General features: G+C 40.6%; 1 protein-coding gene across 1 annotated transcript in view; it reads left to right on the top strand.

Moving 5' to 3' along the window:
- The first annotated feature begins 2,601 nt into the window (after nt 1–2,601).
- adgrg1 (adhesion G protein-coupled receptor G1) overlaps nt 2,602–20,143 on the top strand; it is a 28,416-nt gene continuing 10,874 nt past the window's right edge. Inside the window, exons 1-2 of the mRNA XM_061669989.1 lie at nt 2,602–3,008; nt 19,321–19,393. Coding sequence (XP_061525973.1) covers nt 19,330–19,393 — 64 coding nt within the window. The 5' untranslated portion in view covers nt 2,602–3,008; nt 19,321–19,329. The remainder of the gene's footprint in view (nt 3,009–19,320; nt 19,394–20,143) is intronic.

The following is a 20,143-nucleotide window of genomic DNA, read 5'->3' as shown; positions in this document are numbered from 1 at the left end:
AATCAAATACGACTACACTGTGTGCTCAAGTGTCTGTGCTCAGCTAGAATAACGTGCGCCGCAGTGTTTTATAAACAGTTAACTTTCCAGCCTCTGTTGTGTGGGAAGGGCACCCATACAAAACAACACCGAGCGAGGCGCTGACATATTTCATGCCCGCCTTAGATCATCCGCTCACTAGCTAGTTAGCTCACAGGCTAACAAACGTAACAGACAGTGAGCTTTCGCTTAAGTGTCTTTGTTTGGATCTACGTGCGCCGCATGGAGCCAGGCTGCGGTAGGTCGGGCCCGACTCTGGTCCACTGGTCCACGAGCGCACTTGCAAGTTCTTATATAAAGTCCTGACCTCAACCTGATTGAGATGCTGTGGCTCGACTTCAAGAGAGCTATTCACAGCAGACATCCTTGGAATCTTGCTGAACTATAACAGTTTTGTTAAGAAGAATGGTCCAAAAGTCATCCTGATCGTTGTGCGCGTCTGATCTGCAACTACAGGAAATGTTTGGGTGAGGTTATTGTTGCCAACGGAGGGTCAAACAGTTATTAACTCCATAGGTTCACTTACTTTTGTCTCCCTGTCCTGTGAAAATGTACGTCTTTTCTATAAAAATATGAAAATGCATTTTTTTGTGTGGTATTAGTTTAAGCAGACTGTTTATTCTTGTGCTTCAGAAGAAGATCAGACATTTTACAACCAATTAATGCAGGAATTTAAGAAATTCCAAAGGCTTCACATACTTTTTCATCCCACTGTACACTGTTAAAAGACGGTGACAGATTAGAGACCAACACAACAACGTTCCCACCAATACACTACCACACACACCTCCAGCTCACCCGTGACCCTAATGAGCACAAGCGCTATAAAAGATGGATGGTTGAAATATGATACGAATGGGTTTGCAAAACCTGGAAGATCAAAAAGGATGCTATGGGGGTCAAGGTGAAACCCCAGGAGGTGTTTTTAGTCTGTGCAGTGATTTGACTGGAGCTCAGTGAGGCATTCAGGGATGAAGGTATACACATCAGTCGTACACGGGTGTGGGGTTTCGACTAAGTCACAGCTCAGTGCAAAGAATGTCCACCTTGCCTTGCTAATGGTTCATCTATTAAAGTCCAGGGCCTCAGTCACCTGGATGATGAGATTAGTGGACCACAGAGTCTTGTGCTGACTCCTGTGTCGTCCTTCTTTCTCCTACTCTTCTCTTTCTCACGCTTTCATTTGCACTTTCACAGCCAAAAGCACAGTTGTTATTCCGCCTGTGTAACCGCTGCTATCAGCCAGACGGCGGTTAGGGAGTGGGGGGGGGGGACATTGGCTGATCCCACGCAGCCCAGATCCTACTGCAGATGAGTCCACACCCACAAAAACACACACCAGGTGTTCCTTCATTATTTCCTCTTTTTCCATTTTTGGGCCCTCTTTTAGTGGAGCAACCTGATATTAAATGAAATGTCCCCAGATTAAATGCTTGATAGCATTAACCTGCTTTAACCCATGCACTTTGCACATGCAGACATCACACAGTGTTTGAATTACAAGAGCAAACAAGTAAACAAAATGCTAATTTGCTGCTGTGGTGTCAGTTGGGACTTTGTCACCAAGCGCTGCAGGGCCATAAAGTCAACTGTAATGTTTGCCAGGCGCCTCATATTGACTTATTCAGGAAACAACAGGATAAAAACATGAATGGATGAATTTGTGAATAGCACACTGCAATTAGGCGTAGGTTCACTGTTCAGTAAACTGAAAAAAGCAGGCTGCTAAACTTCTCAATATGATGCAAAGAAATTTCCTGATCGCTGGAAGTTAACAAAGGTAGAGAATCACTTGCGATATATTTACTTAAAACAAATAAGAGTATATTTATTACCTTGGCAGGAATATAATAAAATGTCCAATAGAAATGCATTTATTGGGATATTTAACGGTTGCGAAGAGGCGACATCCACGCCAATGTCCTCGATCTTTTTAACAAGGTAAAAAAAAGGGGGGGGGGATCAATTTTCAATCAACCACATTGAGTCGCACCTCAAATAAATGAGGGCGACAATATTCGATTTGAATACACAATTCCATGACATTATCAAAAGACGTGATTTTGCACTGACCTCCCACCCTGTCAAACTAAAGAAAATAAACCCAAAAGCATTAGCTAGTCATCAATAGGTTCTTCAAAGCCATTCAAGCTTGTAGGCGGTCATTAGATTGATAATTTGATCACATAACTTGTGTTACTGACGTGCTTGTTTGCTGTCTGTCTCCTGCCGCTCCTTTCACACTTCGATACATTGACAGTAAGTCAAGCCGCGCACACAAGTCCAACAAAACCCTAGTGAGCGTGCCCTTCAAAATAAATTCACCGCTACCCTTCAGTGACATTTATAATCAACGCAATCTGCACTTTTGTATTTCAGGAACGTGGACATTATTAGAAACTGTTGACATACGTTCAAAGTAGAAAAGAGAGACCAACACAGTCCGGTCTACCGTGTACGATACCTTTTATTGTAAAACTCTTAACCGGAATCCCTCTTGTGTATAGGAGGTGGCTTGACAATGAGCGCTTCCACCTTTCCACCTCTCGCCTGCTGAGCTGACAACAGACTGACAACAACCTGGCGAGCGGTCACTCGAAGCAGCCCACTCGCTCTTTTCTTTTCGTCACACTTTCCAGTTCCCCCCAAAAAACGCCTTCACTATACTGTGCAGTGTATCTTTTGAATACACTCTCAACAGAGCAACAGGTGGACACGCGTGGAGTCTTCTTCCCTAATTTCTCCCTTCAACCTGCTACGCTTTGTTGGCTGGACTGAATCCTCACTGGAGGGGTTAGAGCGCCAGAATCCAAGCCGGGTGTACGTCCCTCATTTTCGGGCAACTTTCGCTTCTTCCGGCGGAACAGAGTTGTCCAAATTTCGGAGCTTTTAGCCGCTTTTTCGGGAATTGTACGCGTCAAAACTCATCGGAGTCTACTAGAGGTTGACTGCCTGTCGAAGCGCCGCAGGTAAGAAGGCATTTTGTATAAGGCAATTATCGCTAATTTTGTAAATGGAATTGAGCTAGGCCGCGTGATATTTTTGCTAACGTCATTTGAATTTTTTGAGACTTTACGGAAAATGTAAGTTATTTTCCTACGGTAAACTGATGAAACAATCCTATTGCTTTTTTCATTTTTTAAAACCCCTGGGTAATATTTTTGTTTGTTGTGGGGTTTTTTGTTTTAATAATTGAAAAAGGCTAATGGTGTGTTTTCCAAACTGAGGGCGGGTGGTTCGGGGGGCAAAATGGAATAGTAGACGCCCCCTATAAATGATTAGAATTACCTACATCAATAGTTTAAACCCTTATTATACCCTAAATTATGTTCCAAAAACACTTTCTTATCATTTGAAACTCATATTACAACACATTACCTTCAAAATAGATGGTATACAGGTTATTTGATTTTGAAACTCAAACAAGTTTACCACCCTGTTTTCTCCCCTGCCTCATCTATTGGAATCTTCCATCAGACTGCTATTTGCCGCCAAGCCAGCTCGCGATAAGCTAGTATTCATTCCAGAGAGGGCACAAAAATATGAGGATCAACACAAATGGTGCATTTTCAGCAAAAAGGGTTTCGGTCATATTCTTGCAGCGTGCAAATTCCGAACAGGCGGGAGAGTTCACTGTATTTATAGTATAGGAAGTCAAATTTGTCACCGAAAATGTTTGGGTAGACCCAGAATTACCATAACAGTCTTGCGACAAATGGCATTTTTATTCTTCAATTAATGTGGGCATACATGAAAAGGAAGGCACTTGACTTTAGTGTAAGTGAACCCATGGTGTGGTTTCCTCACAGTGTGGCGGGGCACAATCAGAGGTTTTCACTCGTCGCTGACGCTTTGAGGGTGTAAAATGTCCGCCTATTTAAGGCTGCGGACTCAAATGATGAGATAAGCAGCAGCTAATCATTTGCTTTTTATTTTGAGGTTTTCCAAAACTTAGAATGACCTCAACAAATGGTGCGAAATGATGATGAGAAGAAGAATAGACATGGGAAGTTATGTAATGTCCGTGGAGGGACCAAATGGGGCACAGGTTCGACAGCCCCGTGGCGGATCGGCAGATAGTGACTGCGAATGAATGTGTGTAAAACATTTGTAAAATTCCATTTTTGCACACTCGCCATAGTAGCCCGGAATGATGAGACTCTAAAATGTCCGTTGATGCCAATTTATGGTGCTTGACTGCTAGAAAATTTGGCATCTGTGAAGCAAGTTGCCATCCTCCTAAAAGCTAAGTTTTATTGTTTTTACCTTTTACACTGGTTAACTTCTTTTAACACTTTAATTTTTTTTTACTGTCTTACAATTTGTGGAACCACCCCGATGTAATTGAAAATAAATCTTACTTATTCACAGTTTTTTGTGTCCCTTAAAATGCCTTAAGATGCCAGAAAGATGGTGCCAGAGCCCTGTCTAATAGGAATGTAGTACATTGGTGTCAAGGGACAATGTTGAAGTGATACATCTTGATTAAGCGAAAAGCTTTGAATGTCTGGGAGGGGCTAAGTTTAGGCTGGGTTGATAGTGGAAGTTTTTGCTGCATGTACATTTGCACTTTGGGTAAAAAAAAAAATTCCGAAATCAAATCATCTGTAATGTATCATCTGTACTTCATTTTTTAGGATAAAGAGTTTGAAATTATATTAAACAGTTTTGGTATCATAGTTTGCGGTAGGCTATATATAACGTTTAAACTTTTAATATAGTCAATGATAAAAATTTTGGGGGAAGTCAATTTACCTGTGGTTTTTCACTGTTTGTGGCAGGGTGGGGGATTAGTGTTCTGCTAAAAGTTTAGACATTAATATGCAGAAACCTGTGCTCTAAAATTGATAACAAAAGTGTCAAATAACACCCAAAAGCTCCTGCAAATACACCTCAATAAAAAATAAAAATAATAAAAAATCTGGTTTTGGTGCCTTTTTGTTCCTGTACACACTGAAATGCAAACGATGCAACGGACGTGTGAATCACCACCCTTCTCGTTGTTTTAATTTTTCATATTGAGGAATAGAAAGTCCCTGGTGGCATTTAAACTGCCTGACCCCCCCACCTAGGTGACACTAGAGTGTGTGTGTGCGTGCATGTGTGTTAATGAAGGCTTCATAATATGCTGGCCTTTGTCCATTCATATGTTGTGCTATTGATTTATTCCCAGCCCCTACGGAACCATCCGCAGCGTTCCACCTGCTCCTCCAATTTCCTTAGCTCACATCGAAACACATGGAGCATCTCCATGGTGATACCAAGAATTCAACATACGCACGCACGCGTAGCCAAGGGAGCATTCCAGCCATCGTTTTTTTGCAGGGACTTCACCTTGAGCCTCTTTTCGTGCTCATTCCTGTGTTTCCTTACAACAAAAACTCTTTCAAGTGTTGCAAGTCCCCACGGCAGCTGAGCTCAGGATATGAGTCGAGCTGCTGTTTCCAGGCCGCAAATCTACACAGTAAAGCCCACAAGGCGCCGTTTTGCCTCTCAGATTGTGTGCGAGCAAAACAAAGCCTGAGTCTTATCTTACAGTCGCACAACATTGCTGCACGGTGCACATTTCTCACAGTGCAAGCGATTTATTAAAAAAAATAAAGTTTCCAGACCTGACATAACTCTTGCCACCCACCCCTATGTGAACAGGCAGGTGCACTGGCATTTCTTGGAATGAAGCATTAAACAAAACTCACAAAATGTAACAATAGAGCAATGAGGCATTGTGTATGCAAGGGACATTTGCAAAATCAATGGGTGAGCGGCTAGAGTATTGACGCTTTATTGACATGTTATTTCTCTGGATCCTTCCTAAAGGAATTATGCATCCGAGAAGACAGTCAATTTGATTTTATGTCTTGGATTTATGGATTAAAACATGGTTTATCATGAAATTTTTCAGACCCAGTATCCACAGAGCAATTCTTTTCAAAACAGATAGAATTCTGTAAATGTTCACCCATTGTTAGACACACTGGGAAACAATAGCCGTCTTTACATGAAGTCTTGTATTCTGATTAGAATTGCGTAAGAAATCCAATCCGCATACAAATGCTCCATTTAAACACCTCAATTGGAATATGCAGGCTCACACCAAGTGGAATTTTATTCGGTTTCATAGGGGTAGAATATTCCTTTCCCCAAACCGATCAAAAGTCATGTAAATGGTTCAGTCAGAATAGTCAGGCTGCAATCTCTCTGCACATGCGCTGTCTTGACAAAAACGCTTAGTGACAGCATTGTTTATGCACTTGAAATTATGGCGTCTTCCTAACAGTGCTGGTCTCCGACAGAGAGCTTGTTTTGAACTACAGTGGTGCCTTGAGATACAGGTTCAATTTGTTCCTCGACCACACGTTTAACTAGGTAGGGATGGGTATCGTTAAGCTTTTAACGATACTACTACTTTTAAAGCTACTGCTTATTGGTCCTGTATTTTAATGGTATTCTTATCAGTCCTTTTTTTATTTTACTTTTTTTTTTTTTTAAGAACATTATTGATGCACCAAAATGAAAATTCGCGACCGAAAATGAAAGCCAAAACTAATGAGCCGAAGGCCGAAACACCAAAAGTAATGCTCAATCAATCAATCAATCAATGAAACTTTATTTGTAAGCGCTTTTCACACAAAAATTCACCGCAAAGCACTTTGCATTAATATAAAAATAAAGCACATCTGCCAATTATTAATTTTAAACCTATACCAATTATTAGTAAAATTACATTTTTGGCTATAACTACAGAGCTGTCAAATCACTTCAAGAAGAATATGTCAGAATTTCCATATTTTCAAAATTATGTCCAGAACATTATCCATGACAGTTATTGCAAAAACGCGCCGCGCCAATGTATTGTGTCTGTGCTGACAACGGACGTGAGGCGCACGTTCACCTCCGCGGCTCGGCATCGTACTTAGCTATGTTAGCTGTAGCTCGTAGGTAGCTGGGGCGGCTGCCTCTAAATAGCATGCAACAAGCATTCCACCCCTGAACAGCGGAAAGCAGCGAGGTTGGACAAGAATAGGAACGCTCCATTTAGGCTAGTCAGCGCTAGCATGATGACGGAACAGCCACGCTGTTCCCATAATTCATCACGCATGCAAAGTTAAATTATGTCAGTCAAGTATAGACTACTTTCAGCCAAATCTGTTTCTGGAAGAAAAACATGGAGAAAACAGCCTTTTTGTGAAAGCAGACACATCAAGCAGAGCAATGACTTTGACACCAATATTTTTTTTCTTTAGTGAAAATTTCAAACATCTGAACATAAAACAACACTGAGAAAGTACTTTTGACTGAAAAATAATTTACAAGTATAACTATGTACAGAATTTACATTAGACAAAAATGCATGAACAAATGGGCCTCCCGCACTTGCACTTTTTTCCTCCAAATTCTCCTGCTCTATTGTTTGCTCAATAGTCCAGGTTTTTATTCCCTTGCGCATAAAATCTAGCAAATTTTTATCCACATCTTATTTTATTCTTCAGTTAGCATCGAATGGGATCTTGTGTGGCTGTCATTCTCCTTGAAAGCAGTAACTACTTCTGCTCGAAGCAGAAGCTGTGCAGTTTAGAAATAGAGCTATTACTGTAAAAATACATTGTTGGAGAAAAAAAGCTTTCAATTACCTTTTTTTGTCTGTACTGCGTACTGGAACGGGAGTCGAACGTCTGCTGGATGCATAACCTGTAAGTTTAAAAAAAATACATACGATTACTCGAGAATACTTTTTATTGATGACGTGTTTTGCAAGGGTAAAAAAAAAAACATTACTTTTATTCGCAATCCTAAAAGACGCTCGACTTCCGGGTGTTGAATTCCTGCAAGATGGATGAAATGAAAAATTAAAATCAGTCCTGGCAACAGATGTTACATTGTAATGTGAACTATCCATCAATCCATCCATTTTCCTTCCCGCTTATCCTCACTAGGGTCGTGGGCTGCTGGATCCTATCCCAGCTATCTCCGGGCGGGAGGCGGGGCACACCCTGAACCGGTCGCCATCCAATCGCAGGGCACATAGAAACAAACAACCATTCACACTCACACCTACGGACAATTTTAGAGTCTTCAATCAACCGTTTACCACGCATGATTTTGGGATGTGGGAGGAAACCGGAGTGCCCGGAGAGAACCCACGCATGCACGGGGAGAACAAACTCCACACAGGGGGGGCTAAATTATGTTTTTATGTAACAAGGATTGAAGGAGCGTGTTTGCTCGCTCAATGTAGCTAACGCAAGCTGCAAACGAGTTACCTTCGTCTTCGCCGGACTTCGTCGATCTTCATCGGAGGAAGCTCGCCTAGCTATCCAAAAGGGAGTTCACTCTGACAATTCCGGATCCCATTTATTCAAATCCTGGTCGGCAGACGATCAGCCAGCAAGCGGCCGACAGCATCTCGCCATATGTATGGGCCGGCATTTTGCGCAACAGCTTTGGAACAAGGCGATCGCCTCGGAGCGTCATCCTTTATTCCTCGCATGATCTAAGGCGTCGTTCCTGTCGGTTGCAGGAATATTTTTCTTGCCTTGGCGCAATAATTTTCTACTACCAAAAGCGGTTTTTATTTTTTTTTCATTGTTGTCTTCTCTCTTTTCCGCCATTATGTTTGTCTCTTCTCATTGTCTCTTGTACCCCGCCGGCCCTGCCCCCTCCTTCTTCTTCCTCTGGGGGAGGGACATTCACCTCAAGGCATTGTTGCCCTCTACAGGGTGCCAATCCTCATTGCAGTTATCCAGAGGCTTGACGATCACACATAAACTGCACAATATCCTCTGCGACCCATCCCCGTTCAAAAACGTCTTTAGACGGCATTGGCAGGGAATGAGTTAAAGAAGAAGTTACAGGTCTGTGAGAGCCATAAATCTTGCTTGTTTATTGGTGACCAAATACTTATTTTCCATCATAATTTGCTAATAAAAATCAGTCAATGTGATTTTCTGGATTTTTGTTGTTGTTCTCATTTTGTCTCTCATAGGTGAGCTATATCTATGATGAAAATTTTAGGCCCCTCTAATCTTTTCAAGTGGAAGAACTCGCACAATTGGTGACTGACTAAATAATTGGTGACTGACTAAATAAAATTGGTTAGAGCGTCAGCCTCACAGTTCTGAGGACCCGGGTTCAATCCCCGGCCCCGCCTGTGTGGAGTTTGCATGTTCTCCCCGTGCCTGCGTGGGTTTTCTCCGGGCACTCCGGTTTCCACATCCCAAAAACGTGCATTAATTGAAGACTCTAAATTGCCCGTAGGTGTGACTGTGTGTGCGAATGGTCGTTTGTTTGTATGTGCCCTGCGATTGGCTGGCAACCAGTTCAGGGTGTACCCTGCCCGATGATAGCTGGGGATAGGCTCCAGCACGCCCGCGACCCTAGTGAGGAGAAGCGGCTCAGAAAATGGATGGATGGATGGATGTGACACAATATTTTTGGTAGTTTTATTTCAGTGAAATAAGTCTTTCAGTCCGAAAACAAAAATGCACTTTTGCTCTGATTTGGGACAAAATTATGGTGCATCACTAAAAACATTCAGACAAATATCTGAATTAACACTGCTTACAGTTGATAGGACTGTTGATAGTCTTGTCTTTCGGGGGGGGTTGCGTCAATCTTTTATTTCCTTATTTATCGTTTTAAACACCCCTAAAACAGAGCAAAAAAAAAATTATTTGACACATCACAGAAAATACTTGGATACAAGCTGGATAATGAATGAATGGATACAAAAAAATCACCAAGAATGTGAAATCAGGCTTCAAAATGGTCAGGAATTTAGACATTCTTTGAGCTTCCAGAGACTGAGGCATGTCACTGAGAGCTCTGATGGCAAGACACATAGCCCAAATACTGTAACACAAAACACATTACACTTCAGGGAAGATGTATTTTCTTTGGAGTTGTAGGCATAATTTGATGGCCAATTGTATGCTACACTGATAATAATCAGTCAGGTTGTAATGAATGAGGAAGTGGCCGTTTCACTGGCAATGGACTCTGTTTGCCACTGCCTCGCAACACAATGAGCATGGTGGTAGATGGCAAGATACCCAAATAACACAAAACACACAACACTTCAGGGAAGATGTATTTTCTCGAGTTATGGGCATACAGTGCCGTGAAAAGGCATTGGTCCCCTAAACTGGTTGGGCCATCCTCAGCAGCAGCAGCTGAAATCAAGTGTTTTCTATAACTGAAAAAGAGTCTTCTGTGGAGAATTTTTGGCCCATTCTTCCTTACAGAATTGTTAGAATTCACCAAAAATGGAGGGTGCATGAATGGCCTTTTTAAGGTCATGCCACTGTATTTCAATCAGATTCAAGTCTGGACTTTGATTAGGCCACTCTAAAACCTTCATTTCATTTTTTTAAGCCATTCAGAAGTTGACTTGCTGGTGTGTTTTGAATCGTTATCCTGCTGCCGAACCCAAGTGCACTTTAGCTTGAGGTCACAAACTGATGGCTGAACATTCTCATTCATGATTCTCTATTAAAAAGCAGAATTCATGGTTCCATCAATCACAGCAAGCTGCTGGAGCAAAGCAGCCCAAGAACATCACACTATCACCACCATGTTTGACTAGTGGTATTATATTCTTCTTCTGAAATGCTGTGCTGCATTTCATGCATTTTATGTAACGAGATACACACCTTCCAAAAAGCTCAACTTTCATCTCGTCAGTCCATATATTTTCCTACAAGTCTTGGGAATCATTCAGATGTTGTTGGTTTTTTTGCAAAAGTAAGATGAGCTTTTATGTTATTTTTTTGTCAGCAGTGGTTTTCGCCTTGGAACTCTCCCATGGAGGACATTTTTGTCTGACTTGATTTTGTTGTGGCAGAGTCGGTTTAAAGTGGCACCAAGCAGGCCCAAAAAATGGCACGTAAATTTGACACACCACAGAGAAGAGTAATGTTAACAAGTCTGCCAAATTTGAATCATTAAAACAAATCGCTATATAAAATCAAGTTTCAAAACCTGAATAATAAGGGCCACCTCTCAGCTCCTAGACATTGTGGGCGTGTTGCATGGATGCGCCAAAAGGAATCAAACATACTGAGAGAGTGATGGCTTATATGATGTAAAATCACGTTAGGAGGCTCAACTTCAAAATGTAATGGTTATTGTGGACTATAATCATAAAAATAAGCACACAAGTCAACTTACCCTCGTTGTTGGTGACATAATGTCACAGCCGAACACGGCACCTGACGACAGCGGCACGGTTGCACCTGACGACAGCGGCACGGTTGCAGGAAGCCTAGGTAGTTAGACAGTCGGGCACTGCCCCATTCAAGTCGGCACTGCCCCAACAGTATCAAGTTACCCACGAAGCCACGTTGTCTCTGGTGAAAGTTTACAAAACTATTCGTCGTAAATTGAGCACTGCAGCGTCAGCTGGTAGGGTTGATGTTCAGCTCCCCATCTGCATGTCTTTAAAAAGTTAATCCATGTTTTTTTTACTTAAAAAATTTTTTGGGGGAGCTTAAAAAAACGTCACCAAGCTGTTCTGTAAATTGAGGCATCCAGCAAAGATGCATTTTTGAGGTGTAGCCTTCGTTCGCTTTCTAACTGCACGTTGGCGTGGTAAATGGGCCTTGTTATTGAAGCTAAGCACAGCTAACTCACAACTGAGCAGCCAAACAAAATGACGTCACTTTATTCATATATAGGGGGGGTGGGAACTCCCGCTAGAAAGTGTACGCCCATCGGGGCTGTGTTTGAGCCCTGTCCACAAAATTAGGAAAATTCAAACAATGAAAAAGATGCTTCAACTATATCTCAACAGCACTACACGTTATAAGTCTTATGTCATATGTTTTCAGCACTTCAAACATATTTAATGTATTTAGAAACAAAACACTGATATCTTGGATGTTATCAGTGAAAATTAACCAAAAATTGTGGAATCATGGAATCATGATGCACAAACTGTTTAATTCTTTATATTCTCTTATATTATGACTGTGTGTTTTTCTATCTAGCCATTTTCCGTACAGTTTATTCCCACTAGGGTCGCGGGGTGCTGGAGACTATCCCAGATGACTCTGGGCGAGAGGCAGGGTACACCCTGAGCTGGTCGCCAGCCAATCGTACTGTGTGTTTTTATAAAGTACAATATTGTTCTGTTTTTTTTTTCGATTGACAAATACGTTACAAACATTTTTGTAGGTTCTGTTATGGGTCTGGAACGGATTAATGGCATTTCTTTTCATTTCATGATTGATGAGTTGAGATATGAGTGTTTTGAGTTACGGGTATGGTCACAGAATGAAATAAGCTCGTAAATCGAGGCACCACTGTATAATGAAAGCACATCATTGTCGTTTGCCCTGTCCTAAGCTACATAGCTAGCTTACTGTTGAACAATGAAGGAGGAGTTGTGTGTGTGTGTGTGTGTGTGTGTGTGTTGGGTGTCCTTTCACTCCGCTCTCAAACAATCTGAAGCAGCCAGTGACCTTTGAACCTCATTCACACGAGCTGTCAGCAAAGCTCAGCGGTGGCGAGACAACAAAGAACAGCTATTGTGCACCCTTTTATTCTAATGTCTGCGTGTGCACACACTGAAAGGACGGGCCGACACGGACGAGCCGATGATGGGAACGTCTTTCAGCCAGACCCGTGCATTCTATTCTCAGCTCAACGTCACGTATGCGTACTGTGCCAGCCAGGAAACAGAGGCCAAGTAATGCGACGAGGAAATTCTCAGCCTATGACAACACAGAAATTGTGTCCTGTTTATCACCTCAATGCAATTTTACCTTTGGTAGGAGTCACATGTATAGTCTCCCATCCTCCTCTTACTTACTACAGGCGGTTCTCGTTTTATGGGTCTCCTGACATATGAGGTTTCGTGATTCCAAATAGTGTGAAATGAACTAGTTTACTGGGCAGCATAAGAATATGTGGTCAATGCGGCACAAGAAGGCTCAGTTACCAGTAACTGTAATTACTGTTTTGATTTGTTGGTTTTCTATTTAGGGCAGCATGGTAGCCATATATTAAAGTATTTATTATGTTTTAGTAACATACAAAAAAGAATTGATAAAATTCCACATACAAAAAAAATATAATAAATCAAATAATTGGTTAATTGGTAACTAAAATAATTACAAATAATTTTTTTAAAAGAGAAGGAATTATTTTATTATTATTATTATTATTATAATTTACGAATTTCCTGACCCATCTGTCTGTTTTAAAAATCAAATATGGTCCTTTAGCACAAAAGATTGACCCTCCCATGGGATAGCAGATCTGTGACTGCATGTGGTGCATGCTGTGATTGATGGAACCATGAATTCTGCTCTTTACCAGCAAATCCGGAAGGAGAATGTTCGGCCCTCAGTTTGTGACCTCAAGCTGAAGCGCATTTGGGTTCAGCAGCAGGACATTGATCCAAAACACACCAGCTAGTCAACTTCTGAATGTTTAAAAAAAGAAAATTAAGCTTTTGGCGTGGCCTACTCAAAGTCCAGACTTGAATCCAATTGAAATGCAGTGGCATGACCTTAAAAAGGCCATTCATGCTCGAAAACCCTAATTTTTTGCTGAATTAAAACAATTCTGCAAGGATGAGTGGGCCAAAATATCTCCGAGATGTGAAAACTCATTGAGCCAGTTATAGAAAACGCTTGATTTCAGTTGTTGCAGCTGAGGGTGGACCAAGCAGTTATTAGGTTTAGGGGGCATTTATATTTTCACACAGGGGCAGGTAACTTTCAATATATATATTTTCGTTCTTAAAAAATTAATTCACCATTTAAAAACTTCATTTTATGTTAACTTAGGTTATCTTTGATATTTAAATTTGTTTGATGATCTTAAACATTAAAGTGAGGAAACTGAGCTAAAGTGTAAGGTGCTTTTTTGCCATTTGGTTACAAATTCAAGTGGTTTGTCACCCTATATTGTGTCTCCTTTCTTCTCTTGCTCTGCTGTTTCCCGTGAAACACATGCTATTTTGCTTCTTGCCTTGTCACAATGATGATGAAAAAACTTGGTGTGCCATGGCATGACTCATAGCTGAATACGATGCAGCGGTGCAAAAGGGCAATTTTTACTGGAAAACACCTTATGACGTGTGCGGAGGTCAGAGGTCCACATATTGTTCACGCTTGAATGCTATGGTGGTCATGTTTCGGAATGAATGTAAAAATGCAGTGTTTCTATTTCTCCAGACACACATGAGCTAGGAAGTAAAAGCAGAGGAGGGAATTCCTTGGTTGTGCGTGCGTGCATGCGTGTAGTGAGCTTAGACGTCATGCTGCCTCAGCAAGTTGTTGCGAGAGAAGGGCAGCAAAAAGCAAACTGTCTTGATGAAGAACATAAGCTTGTTTTGTATGGACACACACACACACACACACACACACCCACACCCTTCTTCCTGTGCCATTTCAATGTGGGAGGGTGCAGATGTACACAGTAAAGCTTTGTGTCACCAGGACATCACTAGCTGTGTTTTGGGTGGAGTGACACTAATATGCTACTTTCCTCAGTGTGTCGTCTTCATCACTGCACTGTCTCTACTAGACAAGCCTCATTCTAATTGAGGCAAATGCTAGAGTGGTGGAAGAGGCTGGTGAAAGTCACCAAATGGAGGCTGAAAGAGATGACAAACAAAGCAGTTGGGCCTCTTGTTTATTTTTTGTACTGGGTAGTTACACAGGAAGCAATTATTGCCTTGCTTGTCTCTATTTCATTTCATTGCTTTCTTATCACTTTGAATTGCCACCTAATTAGGGTTTGAGCACTGGGCAGAGCGAAGAGCCCCCTTGGAATCCATCAATCCATCTTCTATACTGCTTATTCATGTTCAATCTTTACATGCTTCCACTAGGCCAACTAATAAGAAGCTATAGAGTGTCCGACCACAACTACGAGGATTAAACGTTAGCTCTGCCTTTCACTGAAGCGAAGTTAACATGGGCCTATAGATTTACTCTGTCACTGCATCAAACAGATACATGTGTGGAGGCAAAGCAATTTTTGCCATCTGAACTCAGACTAAGCTTAAATCATTTTCTGTGGCCCACATTTATCAGAGTGTTATCAGTCACCTTGAGACTTAATAATCAAGTTAGAAACCTAGGAGTAATCCTAGGCTCAAACCTGTCTTTTATTAACAGCCACATTAAATCAATAACCGAGAGAGCTTTTTACCATCTAAAAAAAACATTCCCAAAGTCAAAGGCAAAGTGTCTAAACCTGACTTGGAGAGACTGACCCATGTGTTTGTCTCCAGCAGGTTAGAATGCTGTGACAGCCTGTTCACTGGACTCTCTAAATGAGCTAGCTGTAAGACAACTGCAGTACATGCAGATTGCTGCTCCTTACTAGAACCAGGAAATACGGCCATATTAGCCCAGTGCTCAGGTTTCTACGCTGACGTACTGTCTCTCAGAGAATAGACTTTAAAACCGCTCTGCTTGTGTTCACGTCTTTCCACAGTCTACCACAAAAATACATCTCTGACATGTTAGAGCCATATAAACCTCAGGCGCTGAGAAACTTCAGAACTGGTCTCCTGGTGGTGCTCAGTCAGGACTAAACAGGCTGTGTTTCGGTTTTATGCTGCTAAAATCTGGAACAGGGTTCCAGAAAGTGTGAGACGGGCCTCAACATTGACAATGTTTAAAACCAAACTGAAAACAGTTCTATTTAGTTGTGCATAGACTTTACACCTATTTTATCGGGCTGATCAGTATCGGCCGATATTTAGCATTTTATGCTGATCGCCGATCCGATCAATGACGTCATTGATCGGATCCGCAAAAGACATTTACTCCGCATCGCTGGATGCACACTATATTTAAATCCAAAAGCTAGTTTATTTTTAGCCTTGTCACGTGTCTTTTGACGTAGTACTGTAAATATCTGACTTCCAATTAAGTTATTTAAAAAAAAAAAAAAACGGTTTAGGCGTGGGTGAAGTAATTTAATTTAAAAATAAAGTAATTTAATTACAGTAAGTTAGCACCCATTATTTCTGTCATGTAATGTTGGTTTGACCTGACTTATTAGAATACACGATCTGACTAGAGCAGTGATTTCCAACCTTTATGGAGCCAAGGGACATATTTTACAATTGAAAAATCTCATACCACAAACAAAAATGTCACAAAAGGTGGATGCATTAATAAGTGTATTTACTTCCTGCCATCTAATAGAAGACCATTCCTTTGTTATGTCTGTCACTATGCCTCACTGGCATAAAAATAGGAATGAAGATACATTATTTATTGTAAATATAATTTTTTGAGTATATACAGTAAATAAACAGGTCATTTAAATGGACACATTCCTCCATCTTGTGATCAGATCGGTTATCGTTTTTTTTAAACTCTGATTGGCCCCAAAAATCCTCATCGTGTAAAGCCTAGTTGTGCATATGACAACTGAGTGTATTTGATCTCTTATCCTAGCTTTTAATTCATTTTGATCCTTTTTATGGTTTATTGAATTATTTTATTTTTCTTGCAATTTTATGCAGCTGTAAAGTGCTTTGAATTGTCTAGTGTACCAATTGTACTCTGCAAATAAACTTGCATTGCTCATGCCTTGCCTTGCCTTGCCTTATCCTCATTAGGTCTGCAAGTGTGCTGGAACTTTTCCCAGCGGACTTCGGGTGAGAGGTGGGAAAAACACCCTGGACTGGTTGACAGCCAATCGCAGTGTAGATAAAGACAAACAACCATTTGCACTCACATTCACACCTAAGCACAATTTAAAGTCTTAAATTAACCACTTGTCCACCGTGCTGCTGATTAGGTGGTATAATATTTTGGCTGCGAATTATCAACTGTCCATTTATTATACTGTTTATCCTCATTAAGGTCATGGGTGACTGCGAGCCTATCCCAGCTAACTTTGGGCACAAACTAGACGTCGCCAGCCAATCGTAGGTGGCTAATTTCAGTTTTTAGTTTTTGCCTCTTTGTATTTACTTGAGCTCGTTGTCCCTTTAGTCATTCAAGCAAAATGGATAAAAACAACTTAATATTGGAAGTTAATCTACATGCACGCAGCAACATTATTATGATCAATATTTATTAGAAGTAGTTACACAAATATGAACAAATAAGGTTAAAAAAATGACTGTTTAACTCTAGTTCCTTTGACTTGTATGAGACCTCCGATGCCATGCTTAACCGCGGTAGACTTCTATGGCTCAAGCATGGCTGAAAGAGACCCTGTATCTTTAATTCTATCCATCAATTTACATGATATAAAATAATCAGAGAGATTCCAAATCAGAAAAGTTGTATTGTTATATTATTAAGGGGTGTGCTTCAGGCGCACTTTAGTCGGAATTAGTGTGGCAATCAAAATACAACACATTTAGATAATTAAGAACGTGCATTCACTGGTGCCTGTCTATCACCCTCTGGCAATGGACTGGACTTCTCCGCTTATCAGGTCTGTGTTTCAGGATACACCACAAATAAACAATGAAACTGAGTGTGGTTCCACCAGTTCCTGTCTTATGATGTCAAGGAGAACAGTAGCGTTTCAATTTGCCCCCAAAAACAATCACCACGTGCATCTTCAACAGCATCCCAGCTGCACCACAGACTTTTGGTGGTGCTTAAAATGTGACTGTCTGGACCGCGAGCCAGTCTGTAATAGAGTAACTTGGCAGAAGTGTTTTTTTGCGCCTGTACATGTGGTTGATTGGTCATAATCACATGATATAAAAAAAAAGTTTTTGAAGGGGGAAGTGAAAATCGTCATGTAACTACTATAGGATATGTTGAAGTGATTTGTGTGACTTTTGAGTAGGTCTGGATGATATATCATTTGAGCATCATCATTGGAATATACGTGTGTGCTCTAGTCACACTGCAGGTCCGGCAATGTCGGAGGCAAATTAACTCAAGGTGTTGTCATCTAAATTCAACGGTACCTGATAGGGTTGCACAGTGAATGGTACTATAACGGTACCGCGCTACCTCGCCTTCAAAGACTTACATAATTTTAGTACTTTTTTACAGAGTGGTTGTGGACAGTTTGACAGATAGCAAAAAAGTCTCCACATAAGAGGAAAAACGTTCTTCCTTAAAGCTGTTTATTTGTCACTCCCAGCTATAGTTTACAGTACTGTAAAACTGACACATAAAACAGAATCAAACAACGAACATCCGCTAACTTAATGCTCACAAGTATGAAGCTAGACATGCTAACGGAAATTAGCACCAATGTTACGGTAATTATAAACCTTCAAACAACAGACACTGAGCGCACACACACACACTCGTGCAGTGTTACATACTTATCATTTTGTATGTTTACTATTCATGAGGACACGGCAAGCCAATGCATGCCAACATTTAATATATTGCTCTTCCGAAGTCAACGAATGCACGTTGCAGATTTTGCAACAATTGGGGGAACGGAAAGTGGGGGTTGTGGGCGGCAATTGCTAGATTGAAGGGGCAAACTTATAATGTACACAACAATGTGTGTTGGTTAAACTAATGCAGTCAATTATAGAAATACGAATACAAATTATGTTAAAACGTAAAATGAGATTTTAAAACAAATTGTTAAGAATGTGCTAATGGCTCTATGTACTATTGTATCACAGGGCATGAAAATAAATAGTTTTAACTTAATTTCTAAATGTGGCCACAGAAGTATTATCTGCTCAAAACTACAGTCCATTTAAATACAGCTAGACTTCACACAAATGACTCAGTATACTGAAGAAAGTAGCAATGTATGGCACTGTAATTCGATTAAAAAAAATTTAATGAGCCAAGGAAACCCATTACGGCCACCTAAAGAACCGGAGTGGAACTGAATCGACCCCAAATTAGGACTGTCCCTCATTAACATTTTCTAAGCCTTTTGACAGTTTCATGCTACATTTCTCTTCAAGGAGGTCTGTCCATTTGTTCCATTCTAGTTCTTCCTGAAATTGTCCTCGTCAGTCTCTTCACTTTTTTTGTTGAAGAACATGAATCTGCCAGAGAGTTAAATATAAAAAGGAAATCGTTGGAGCGTGTGTGTATTCAAGTGGAAGAGTGTTTCCAGTGATAAGAGTGCAGTGTGTGTGTTTTGAGTGTGAGTGCTTGTATTCCTTGATAGCGACGTCAAGATAAATTGCTGGGCGCAGGATAAGAATTGTATCGTTAAAGAAAACGTTATTCTGTCAAACCTGTGCAGCCACTAGATAAGGACATGCTGTTTTATATAGACTGTCGAAGGAATTCAGATTCTTTGTCGCTTGCGAGCTGTATTACAAGCTAAATTAGACATTTCTCCCTTTTTACATTGCAGTTGACACAGATGGAGGCCTCATTTACCAAGCGTCTGAGGGGATTGTCAATCTTCATCTTCATCCTCTCTAAAGGTAAGACAACCTCACTTTTCTTAAGTGATAGAAGTGACTGAGTACAAATTCATCATTACTGTGGTTAACAAGTAGATTTTCCAGGTATCTGTAATTTACGTCAGTATTTATTTTTCTGAATACTTTTTCTTTTTAATACCTACCTGCATTTAAAAAAAACAAAACCAGATATCTGTACTTTCCCTTACTTACTTGGCCAAAATAGGCTCAATACTTATTGAACCTCAGCAGTTGACGGCATGACATATAAAAGCTGTAAATAGAGGTAAAGCCAACAAGCTAACAAGTTAAATGGTGGGTTGCACTCTTGCACTGATGGATTTTAGTGTTTATTTTAGTCTTCAAACCTATGTAAGAGCTGATTACAGACAAAAAAAAATATATATAAATTATTTTACCATACTGGAAAGAAAGTAGAAACCGATTCATTACAACCTTAACATTTACCTAAAACTTCACCAAAGGTCAAACTAACAACTTTACATCACAACGAATTAGGACAAAATTCACATAAACGTTGTCTTGCACTATCACAAACACTAACCTTGTGCCTCAACGGTCGGTAGGTCAGGAATCAACGTTTTAAAGCATTTGGTTCCATTCATTACTCTTTTTCTTGCCGTCTAGTTTTACTTTCATTTTCAAAATTCACCAGGATTATGTGAAGTTACCTTTTGTGCCAAAATGCTGAATTCCAGGTGCGTATCGTTCAAAATAAAAGGCTACAAGCTTAAAACTGGAAGTAAAGTT

This window comes from Phycodurus eques, chromosome 2 (genome assembly GCF_024500275.1).
Source record: "Phycodurus eques isolate BA_2022a chromosome 2, UOR_Pequ_1.1, whole genome shotgun sequence".
NCBI classification, from domain to species: Eukaryota; Metazoa; Chordata; class Actinopteri; order Syngnathiformes; family Syngnathidae; genus Phycodurus; species Phycodurus eques.
Note: the sequence above shows the minus strand (reverse complement) of the source record. Positions and strands in the feature narration are given on the sequence as shown.